Source organism: Cucumis melo, chromosome 9 (genome assembly GCF_025177605.1).
Source record: "Cucumis melo cultivar AY chromosome 9, USDA_Cmelo_AY_1.0, whole genome shotgun sequence".
NCBI classification, from domain to species: domain Eukaryota; kingdom Viridiplantae; phylum Streptophyta; class Magnoliopsida; order Cucurbitales; family Cucurbitaceae; genus Cucumis; species Cucumis melo.
Window position 1 is genome coordinate 10,133,873 of NC_066865.1, and position 11,176 is coordinate 10,145,048.

The following is an 11,176-nucleotide window of genomic DNA, read 5'->3' on the forward strand; positions in this document are numbered from 1 at the left end:
TTTTAGCGTTAATCAACTTCTATTTAAAAGGTTGTGCAAGAGACACCAAACCATTATTGTTCGACATTTTACTTGAACAAGGTAGTATGACTTTCCTCATAGAATTGCTCAACCCTTCAACAACTAAAACGATCTTTCAATCACATTTCATGAAGAAAAATGTTTCATGTTGAAGAACTTTTGTTCTGTTGTTAGTGCATTGCCTCCACCACACCACTCTGAAAGGTGATATCTTTCTCCTTTCTATGAAGTTGATAACTTGTAGAAATATAAGTTATTGTAGCCATTTATGCAAAATAATGAGACCTTATCGCATAAGAATGGAAGAAAACATGGAAAAAGTATGGAAGTTGATTAACTTGTATATCGCATGCTACAAATCATGGTTAATTTTCAAAATAATAAAAAGTCAACATCGGAATCAGTATTCACTATAAATGGAGGAGTAATAAGTGTGAGAAGCGTAAGTCAAATCGTACTACCTCATCTGGGAATTTTGCATGGTAGTGACGTAACCCCAATACTTGTAGAGCAAATCGTGGTTGTTTGGTTTACAAAGTCTTTCACAGCTAAAGTGTTCGAAGGTCACTTATATAGTTTAGGTCTACGAAGTTTGTGCACTAGGACAAGTGGGAGAATATTTGAGTGTATGCCCTATTTTATTGTATTCATATGTTTATTGTATTCATATGTTTATTGTACTCATATGAGTAATTCTCTCACGGTTAAATTCAACATTGTTTTATCCCACTAGGAGTTTTAGTCCAAGTGGGAGTTTGTTGGAATTTATGTCCTAAAACTCATAGTTTGTAGTTTAAAATTATATTCAATTTAATAAAGTGGTTATTGAGAACTTATTAGTGAAAATGGAATACTATAATCTTGAATTCAATAAACTAAGGTCTCGAGGCTATCTAGTGTAGAGTTGAACTTTATATAGAGACATAAACGTGGATAAAGTTCAAGTATATAGCCCAAACGGTCTACAGTTTATGAATAAGGTTGGACGCTTAATTCTATGGATACTATGGATGTGGCTCATTTTGTAGTTAAGTACAAATGATGTGATCATGAATCGCTCATGTAGAGACATAGAAGTGAGTGCATCCTATACGTAAAGAGCTTACATAAGACTGGAACCATGAAATAGTCACTTTTAAGTTATAACACTGTTGAATGTACAAAACTGATTATTTCGATTATTGATAACCTAGAGGTAACTTAATTTTAATCCTAAATTAACTATGAATTTCTATTCACATGGAATTATCCTTAGATTTGTATAGAGGAGAGGACAACTTAACGGCAATGGCCCTACAAGCCTCCCATTTCAACGGTAAGACTAGGTGGATGACTAGGGACATAGGGTCCAAAAAGAAATTCACTTCTACTCGCTTTAAGATTAGTAGATAAGTTGTTCCTTTAAATACTGAATTCAAGTCTTGAACAAGAGGTCTCACTCTCTCATTAGCGCGATAGGGATTCATTTTATAGGTTGGACTTTAAATCAATTGTTCAATAGTGGATCACTGGGACTTAAGGAACAAGATGTAATCTCAAGGATAAAACTGTATTTTGACCCAACCAAGGTTACAAACAACCTATGAAGGATTAACATACTGATCGTGATTATATCAAATGTACAAAAATATATCTATAGTGAGAGAAGTGCAATTAAGGGACTTTAGTGAAATGACTCATTATTAGCTCAATATAAAAGGATTTAACCATATATATAAGTCCATTAAGTTCCCCTGCAAGCTCATATGTAATTAACTTAGAACAATATATTGGAATAATTCGAATTGTTCGAATTAGGTAGAAAGAGAGAAACCAACGAATATATGTGATATAGCTGTCAGTTATAGAGCTTTATGTTTAAATGTGATTTAAATATTAAAAATATGAATACGAATTCACATTCAAAAGTTCGAAATTAATTAAAATGATCAAAGTTGTAAAAAGTCAAAATGTTGACTTTTACTTTGAAAAGTCAAACTTTGACCGACTTTATATTCAAATGTGATTTGAATATTGAAAAAATAAGTGTGGATTCATACTGAGGTCGGAATTAGTGAAGACGAATAAAACGGTAAAAATTCATAATGTTGACTTTTGCTTTAAAAAGTCAAATTTTGACTTTGACTTGAATGGTCAAATGACCATATTACCCTTGGACTAAAGTTAGTGGAAAAATCCAATTTTTTGTTGGATAATCCCATTAACACTTGATGGGATAGGTGGTTACACAAAATGTAAACAACTAGCCCACTAAGTTCCACTAATTGTTATAGAATATTAGGTATCGAGATTTTATGAACAAATTACATACATTTTTGCATGTCATTTGCTTATAATAAGTTCTTTTTTAAATTGTCAAAAAAATTTGCAACTTTAGTAATTTTGAATTAAAAAATTTTCTAAACTATTTTTTCTCTAACAAAAATCTCAACCCTTAAACTTCACCTCCAATTTCCATTCCTCTTTAAATTTCTTTCCTCTAATTGGGTCACACAACCCAGTTCTAAGTCTGGAGAATAACAGGTCAACTTTAGTGGTGGTCTCGAGTTGGTGTTCATGAGGAGATATTGAGAAATAGGGAAGCTACAAAGTTATATTTACTTTAACCCGAATTTAGTTTAATTATGGTAGATTGATGCATGTTAATCTTAAATTAGTTAGATTCAATTAGAGTAGATTTGATCTATATTTCCACTGCGCATGTCTCGATTCTATCATTTTTAATACTAGAGAATATGATTGTATGTTTTAAAAGTTTTGCTTAGTTAAACACAAGTGTCAACACATTGTGTATTTGAGAGGAAGACAATGGTATTGATCGCAATCACCTAACAAGTGTGAGCACGTATTTAACTAAGTAAGCGGTGAGGAGATTGTAGCACTACAATCTTATCGTCGAATTTATCCTTCATATATGTTGTAGAGATGTTAACGCGTGCGACGAAAGCACCGAAAAGTTGCCTGCCTTAATCAATGATAAATTACTAGTATACAAACAAGTCGATTAGATGCAAATCATAGCTTAACTTTGAGTATTTTGATCCCGAAAGATGAGCAATTATGGTGAAGGCGTCAAAAGGTCACTCGCTTTAATTATGAAGTTAATCATGCTTTGTATCGCCTTGAACTATTAAGGCACAATTCACCACAATTAGTTAATTAAGCATTCTTTCTTACCATGCCTGCAAACTGAGTTCACTTTCCATCTCATTTCATCGTCATGTTCACCTTGTACCGCCAAAGGCACCTTAGTGTAGATAAGTAGGTTAAAGTATATTGTTCATATATACATACGATATATAGATTATACCGTATGAATTTAGTTGCGCAATAAGATTATTAGAAACATTAGTTCCATGTATTTGGCCCTAGACTTACTAGGAAACCTGTCTTCGCTTACACTTGGACAATATAAAGGAAAACTTGTATTACATACAGAACATTAGAAATTTTGCAACGCATGAATACGAAGGCACCTCTTATCACATACACCTATTTAGTCGCTTGATAGACGTTCAATTAGAATCTTAACATGACTTATCTATGAACTTTTGCATATGCACATAAAAAACCAATAAGCAAGTTTTTGGCATCGTTGTCGTAGAATTTATTATTTTTCCTTTTTGAATTTAATTTGTGCGCTAACCGAAATAGAAAAATGGGCTTCCGTCCATTCAAACTTCAAACTCTCACTAGCAGGTTGATCGAAGAAGAAGATTACTTTTACAGATGGCAGAAAGACTACTTCTTTCTATCCTTCTTTAGGGTTTGCATCCATTTAGACCTTGGCCAAACATCAACGTAAGACTTTTCACACAATTGTTCCTCTTTCTCTCTTAAGATAGAAAGAGGCTTTATATAGGCACCTTTCGACGAGAAACTTTTATTCTACTGATCATGTCAATGTCAAAATCCACTATTGTCAAGTCAGATCATCCCTAACCACCATTCTTGTCTTCTAATGAATTGTCCTCGTGTAGTGATGAAAGTCCTCGCCTAACATTTGTTCTTGTCATACGGGCTCTTCTCGCGTAGTTCTTACGCAATATCCTCTATGATTCACTAATCTCTTTTGCTTTTATTCTTGCATTAAGACACTGAAACGCGGTAAAACAGGCATAGATGCTTATGTAAAATGTATTTCTAAATACTTATGTTTTTTCAATATAATTATGGCATTTTGATTCACTTCTTCTACATTTTGGCCTTATTATTCTATAAAAGAGGCTACAATAACTTGTATTTCTACAAGTTATCACCTATAAAGAAGGACAAAGATGAAGAGAAAACGTTTGACGAACATTGCGAGGAGTTTGAGAAAGAAATAAGGATTTATGTCTAAAGGATGAGTTGCCAAGACCGACAAAAAAGAGAAAAGTCAGGATGAAAAAGAAGGTCTTGAGAGCGCAATTTAGGAAGAGCAAACTGAAAAGGTGAAAAAAAAAGCCACAAGTAGATGAAAAGGAAGCAGGGAGGAAAGTGAATAAGAACCACTCGCTTCCTAAGCTAGCAAACAATTTATGATAGAGAATGGGTTCTATCCATACCAAGGAACCATATCAGAGTAACTCTCAGCACCCATTAGAACGTTTAGATGGAAAATATTTCTCTAGAGGGTGGTCGCAATAAGACCAAACATAGTGAAGATGTTTTATAAAGGGTACATCAACGAAGAAGAACACTACGTCGTGGTTAAAGGGTAAAACGTAGACTTTGGACCAGACGCAATCAATGAGCTCTTTGGGTTAGAAGCCAACGAAATGGGGCACGCAATTTTCAACAACCCATAAGAGCAAGATTTAGAGGATGCATTAAAGAGAGTTGCCTAGTTCGAGACAAAATGGGATATAACGCAAGTAGGAAAGTACTAGCTCTTCCCCCACCACTTAAATATAGAAGCCAGCATCTGGTTGGTATTTATAAAAAAGAAGATCATGCATACTCTCCATGATAGCACCATCTCTATGGAGCGAATAATGTTAGTCTACTGCATAATGGAAGAGATACTAGTGAACATAAGCGAGCACATCATAGCATGGGTCAAGCATCCTTGCGGAGCAAGACCTTTCCCGCACCTGATTGAGAAATTGTGCTTAAAGGCATGTTCGGCGTTAGACAAACATCCTCAGGTAGAAGTGAAGGATAGGATTTGGTCCTCCTTAACCTTTCACTGCATAATTGTCATCCACAAGAACAAGTCTAAGCTAAAATGCTTCAAAACCAAACAATATGGTAAATCAGAGATTAAAGAAGTGGATGATGAAGATGAAGAAGAGGAAAAGGAAGATGATATCCCACTAAAACGCAAACGGCAAGACAAGAAGGAGGCCTCAAATCAAAGAGAGTAAAATCCTCTAAGGCCAAGGACTCGAAGGCAACCTTGTCGCCTGTGTCCACAAAACGTTCCACCAATCTCCCTTCACCTAATAAATCCAATTCCTTCAAAGCCACCAACTCTCAAAATCCCACTAAATTCAAAACGCCTTCACCACCTCTTGAAAAATCCAAATCTCCAACCTCAACCCAAGAAATACAAAATACCTCTTCCTCATCAAACAAGAAAATAATAAAAATCTTGTCATTGTTGTACATACCAAGGAAGGAACCTCCACTTCGCGACAAAAGGAACTCACCTAAAGACTAGGAACAAAAGAAGAAAATTCAGAAATACACTTTACATAAGCATCCAAGCTTGTTTCACCCTGTTTTTAGTGTCTTGACGTAGGATTAAGAACAAAAGAAGAAGCTAGCTAATCGTAGAGGAGCTCGCCTAAAGACTATGCGAGGAGGCCTTATCAGTAGGCGAAAAGAGGTTTGCCAGAAAACAAAAGTGATAGTTGGAGATGATACGACTCGACAAAGGCAGCTTTTGGTGCTAACATGCTTAGAGATTCGATTTTCCTCCTAAATCTACCTATAAAAAGGACTTCATCTTCACTAAGAAGGACGAGAAGTCTGAATGGACCAGGGGCTTGAATAGGCTAAAACCTAAAGAGTGATGGAAAGGAATAGCCTTTCCATCGTCTGTAAAGCATTTCTTCATCTTCTCCAGTTAGTAAACGAGCGAAAACTTGAGGTTTGAGTGAAGAAAATCTCATTCCCCATCTCCCCTAACTTGTAACGTCATTTCCATTCTTTGTATTTCATTGTAATGTATTTGTTCATATTGTATAGTGGCCTAAGGTCTACATTCTTCAATACATTGCATATTTATACCTCTTCAATCCATCATCTCTTTACTATTCACTTGTCCTTGTGTTATTTGTAGTTTAAGATTTATGATAAATTCTAGATAAATAGGTTAGCTTATAACTCTTATCACGTTAGCGAGTTATAGTTATCACCTGGCCAGTGTTTATAGTCAACTACCCGAGAGGGCAAGTAGCAAAGATATGACTAAAGCGCGTAAGAAGGAGTTTGGAGACAAAACTCCACTTTGGCGAGATAACTTCCGTCATTTGTCCCGAAAGGTGAACAAGTGTGGGTATATAACACCAAGACGTTGTCACCCTTAAAAGAGAAGCTCTATACATCTTGTAAGTGAAACATTCAAGATATATCTTGCTTAACTCAGTTTAGTCATTTAGATCTTGATAGCTGAGCAAGTGTGACGCTTAAAGACACCAATAGATGCTCGCCTTAATCATAAGGTAGTTAATTGAGTTATATTGCATCAAGGTTCTTTGATTACTTAATCCCCTACTCAGTGTTTTAAAAGGCGCGCTGAGGCGCGCGCCTAGGCGCAAGGCGCACCCCCAACGCTTCTCTGTGGGTAGGCGAGGCGCCGATGGAAAGGCGCGGCTGAGGCCCGCACCTTCCTCAAGGCGCCGTAGGCACGAAAAGCCCACAGGCGCGGGCTTTATAACGTGGGCTGGGCCGTAATTAAAAAAACAAAATATTTACCTATTTAACTTTTACTTAATATATTTACCTAATATATTTACCTATTACGTGTAACGTGGCTGTGAAGAAACGAAACGATGGCTCGGCTCGACTTGAAGACAACGAAACGATCGACTGCCATCCGCGAAAAACCATCGACTGCGGACTGCCAATTCTGTAGAATTTCTGCCCCTTTCTGCGGAAAAACTGTCAACGGCACCGAGTCGACCACCTTCTTCTTCTTCTTCTTTTTCCATCCAATCTTAATAAAAAAATCCTAAGGTGTGCTGCTCTGTTTTTTGGTGCTTCTTTTTCTTTTTCCATCCAATCTTATTAAAAAAAATCCATTCTTCTTCTTCTTCTTTTTCCTTTGGTTCTTTTCCTTTGGTGCTGACTGCTGCCATTACTGTTGTGCTGCCAGCCTCCCATTACTCTGTTTTTTGCCATCCAATCTTCTTTTTTGGTGCTTCTTTTGCTGCCATTACTATTAAAAAACATGCCTGATGAAAGTTCTAAAAAAGATCCAGCATGGAAATATGGTCGATTGCAAAATGACCAAGATATAAATACGTTTGTCTGTGGATTTTGTTCGAAAGTAACAAAAGGAGGGGTGTATCGATTGAAACAACACCTCGTTGGTGGTTATAGAAATGTCATAGCTTGTAAAAAAATGTCCTGATCATGTAAAGGAAGAAATTAGAGATTACATGTCCAAGAAAAAGGAGATCAAAGAACAAAGAAATTTGATTGTGGACATCGATGTACAAGATTACGGTATGGAGGATGAAGATGAAGGGAGTATTAGTGTAAATAACAGAGCAACATCAAGTGGCTCGAGCTTGAAGAAGCCAAGACAAAAGGGTCCAATGGATGCATTTTTTACTCCCAATCCAGAAACTGTGGTTCAAAATAGAAAGAACGACAAAGGAAAACAAACTTCGTTGAATGCGGCGTACAATAACGAAATGAGGGAGCACACCATCCAAAGAATTGCTCGATGGTTTTATGATGCATGAGTGCCTTTGAATGCTTGCACATATGATAGTTTTGCCCCTATGATTGAGTCAATTGGCCAATTTGGTCCTGGATTGAAACCACCAACATATCATGAGTTGAGAGTCCCATGTTTGAAGAAGGAATTAGAAGCAACAAATGAGTTGATGAGGAGTCATAAAGCAGAGTGGGATAAGGTTGGATGCACTGTTATGGCTGATGGGTGGACCGATAGAAGAAATAGGACATTGAGGGCCCGTTTGGTAACGTTCTTGTTCCCTGTTTCTTGTTTCTGTTTCCATTTTTTAAGAAACAGAAGTGTTCGATAACGTTCCTTGTTTCTCATTCTAAAAAAAAGTAGAAACGTTTCTCATTTTATAAGGAATTATTGGGAACAAAAAAAAGTAGTTTCTTCTGTTCCGTTTCTCAATTGCTTCTATTGGTTTTCTTTTTCTCAACTTATTTCTATTTGTTTCGTTTTTCTTTTTCTCAATTATTTTTATTTTTTTCCTTTCATTTTTCTCAATTATTTTTATTGGCTTTTTTTCTTTTTCTCAATTATTTTTATTGGTTTCCTTTTCATTTTTCTCAATTATTTTTATTTCTTTTCTTTTCCTCTTTCTCAATTATTTTTATTGGTTTCCTTTTCCTTTTTCTCAATTATTTTTATTGGTTCATTTTTCTTTTTTCAATTATTTTTATTGGTTTCATTTTCCTTTTATCTCTATCGTCTTCTCCAAATAATCATCATCTTCCTCTTTCACTCATCGTTTTTCTCTGCACACTGTTTTCCTCTTCACCTCTCATCGTCTTTCTCGACAACCCGAACTCTTCCTCTTCGTCGGATCCATAGTTTTCATCTTCCTCTTTGTGCAAATCTGAGTTTTCGTTGTGGGTTTTTCTCTAAAGCATCATAGGTTAAGAGTTAAATGTTAAATTTTGTTTTGTTTATTTCAATTCTGAATATTGAAGACATAATAACTTACTTTAAAATTAATATTAAATTCTAGATGTCACGAAATAACGATGAGATTGTTGAAATTGATGGATTAAAAAGAGAAAATGCATGAGTAAGAGATGATATTGCCAATCAAATTTGGCAACATTTGAAGGATAAATATAATTTTATGTTTATGTTATTATTTTTATTTGTGCAATGATACTTCTTCGTATTAAATGAATAAACTTTTGATAATTTTATTTGTTATGTTTGATGGATAGACCTATATTTTTGTTTAATGTTTAATTGAAGTAGATGTGAAAAATAAAAAATAAATCTAGAAGAAAATCAATAAACAAGAAACAGTTATCAAACACATTTTTTGTTTCTGTTTCTCTTTTTTTTTCAAGAAACAAGAAACAGAAACAGTTATCAAACGCATTACTGTTTCTTGTTCTAAAAAAAGAAAAAACAGGAAACAGGGAACAAAGAAACAAGAAACAAAGAATAGGAACGTTACCAAACGGGCCCTGATTAACTTTTTAGTTAAAAGTCCTAAGGGCACCATGTTTATTGAGTCCATCGATGCTTCATCTTATGTGAAGGATGGAAAGAAGATGTTCGAGCTACTTGACAATTTTGTAGAGCGCATTGGAGAAGCAAATGTTGTACAAGTAGTTACTGATAGTGCCTCAGCAAATGTGATGGCAGGTAAGAATGTAAATTATTATGCTAATAGGGAGATTGTTAGATTTAGTGAGTTCTATGCTAAATGTATACTTATTTTCTTTGTTAATAGGGAGATTGTTAGAAGCAAAGCGGCCATAATTAATATGGTCTCCATGTGCTGCTCATTGCTAGATTTAATGTTGGAGGATATATACAAGATCTCCAATATTCGCAAAGCATTGAAAAGAGGCATGGAGATTAGCAACTTCATCTATGTTCGTCCTGGATTATTAAACATGATGCGACGATTTACTAACCAAAAGGAGTTAGTTAGACCAGCTAAGACTCGCTTTGCTACTGCTTGCATTACATTATCGAGTATACATCATCAAAAGAACAACTTAAGGAAGATGTTTACTTCAGATGAATGGAAGGATAGCAAATGGAGCAAGGAGCAACAAGGAAGGCGAGTAGTTCAGACTATTTTGTTGGCTAGTTTTTGGACTACAATTGTGTTTGCTCTTAAAGTGTCTGGCCCACTAGTTCGAGTTTTTAGATTGGTTGATGGCGAAAAGAAGCCACCTATAGGATATATTTATGAGGCCATGGATAGAGCTAAAGAAGCTATTGCTAAGTCGTTCAATAATAATGAAGAAAAATACAAGGACATTTTCACCATAATTGATAGAAGATGGGAGCTTCAGTTGCATCGTCCTCTGCATGCAGCGGGGTATTATTTAAACCCGTCATTCTATTATTTGAATCCTAGCATCCAAGAGGATGATGAAATAGTTAATGGGCTCTACTCATGCATAACAAAAATGGTTGCTTCATTAGACATCCAAGACAAAATACTTGCAGAACTAAGCAAGTATAAGAGAGCTGAAGCATTGTTTGGACAACCTTTAGCAATCAGACAAAGGGACAAAATATCTCCAAGTAAATTTCAACTAACCGATTAGTCGATTACTCAACAATGATTATTTTATTAATATATATTTTTTGCCTATAGTGGAATGGTGGGATAATTTTGGACAATCAACTCCAAACTTGCAAAAGTTTGCTATTCGCATTTTAGGTCTTACTTGTAGTGCTTCTGGATGCGAACGTAATTGGAGTGTGTTTGAGCAGGTTAGCTTTCCTCTCCTTTACATGCGAATGTAATTTTGTTGATTCACTGGCAGTGACAATGAATTTTCTAATTTTGTAGCTTCATAGCAAAAAACGAAATAGGCTTGCTCAAAGTCGTTTAAATGATTTAGTGTTCATCAAATACAATAAAGCATTAAAACGTCGATACAACCTTCGAGATATCGTCGATCCCATCTCTTTAAGAGATATTGCTGATAGTAACGAATGGTTGATTAGAAGATTGGAAGATTGGATGATGATTCTGAGGAGGAGGATGAGCTGGTATTTGACGATGATACTTTAACGTGGGGTGATGTTTCAAGAGCTGCCGGAGCAAAAGAACCAACCTTCTATTCTAGAGCTAGGGCCTCAGGAGCGACTAATGTTTCATGTTCATCCTCGTCTACCACACAACCCACACCCAAACAAATAAATTTGGATGACTCTGATCAGGAAGAAGAAGATACCGATGGCTATAAGTCCAACGAAGGAGTGAATGAAGATGAGGATCAATTTAGTGATGATGAGTTTGATCTTTAG

At 35.6% G+C, this 11,176-nt stretch overlaps 1 protein-coding gene across 1 annotated transcript; it reads left to right on the forward strand.

Moving 5' to 3' along the window:
* The first annotated feature begins 9,402 nt into the window (after positions 1-9,402).
* LOC127150844 (uncharacterized) lies at positions 9,403-11,176 on the forward strand. Its single transcript, XM_051089534.1, has 3 exons — positions 9,403-10,444; positions 10,518-10,636; positions 10,874-11,176. The coding sequence occupies exons 1-3, from the start codon at positions 9,403-9,405 to the stop codon at positions 11,174-11,176; spliced, it is 1,464 nt and encodes a 487-aa protein (XP_050945491.1).

What these genes read in the sequence shown, in the direction of transcription:
- LOC127150844 (XM_051089534.1), top strand. Translation starts at nt 9,403, where the DNA reads ATGTTTATTGAGTCCATCGATGCTTCATCTTATGTGAAGGATGGAAAG. An exon ending in AAGGGACAAAATATCTCCAA is followed by an intron (nt 10,445 to 10,517) that starts GTAAATTTCAAC and finishes TTTTGCCTATAG; the next exon opens with TGGAATGGTGGGATAATTTT. An exon ending in ATTGGAGTGTGTTTGAGCAG is followed by an intron (nt 10,637 to 10,873) that starts GTTAGCTTTCCT and finishes ATGGTTGATTAG; the next exon opens with AAGATTGGAAGATTGGATGA.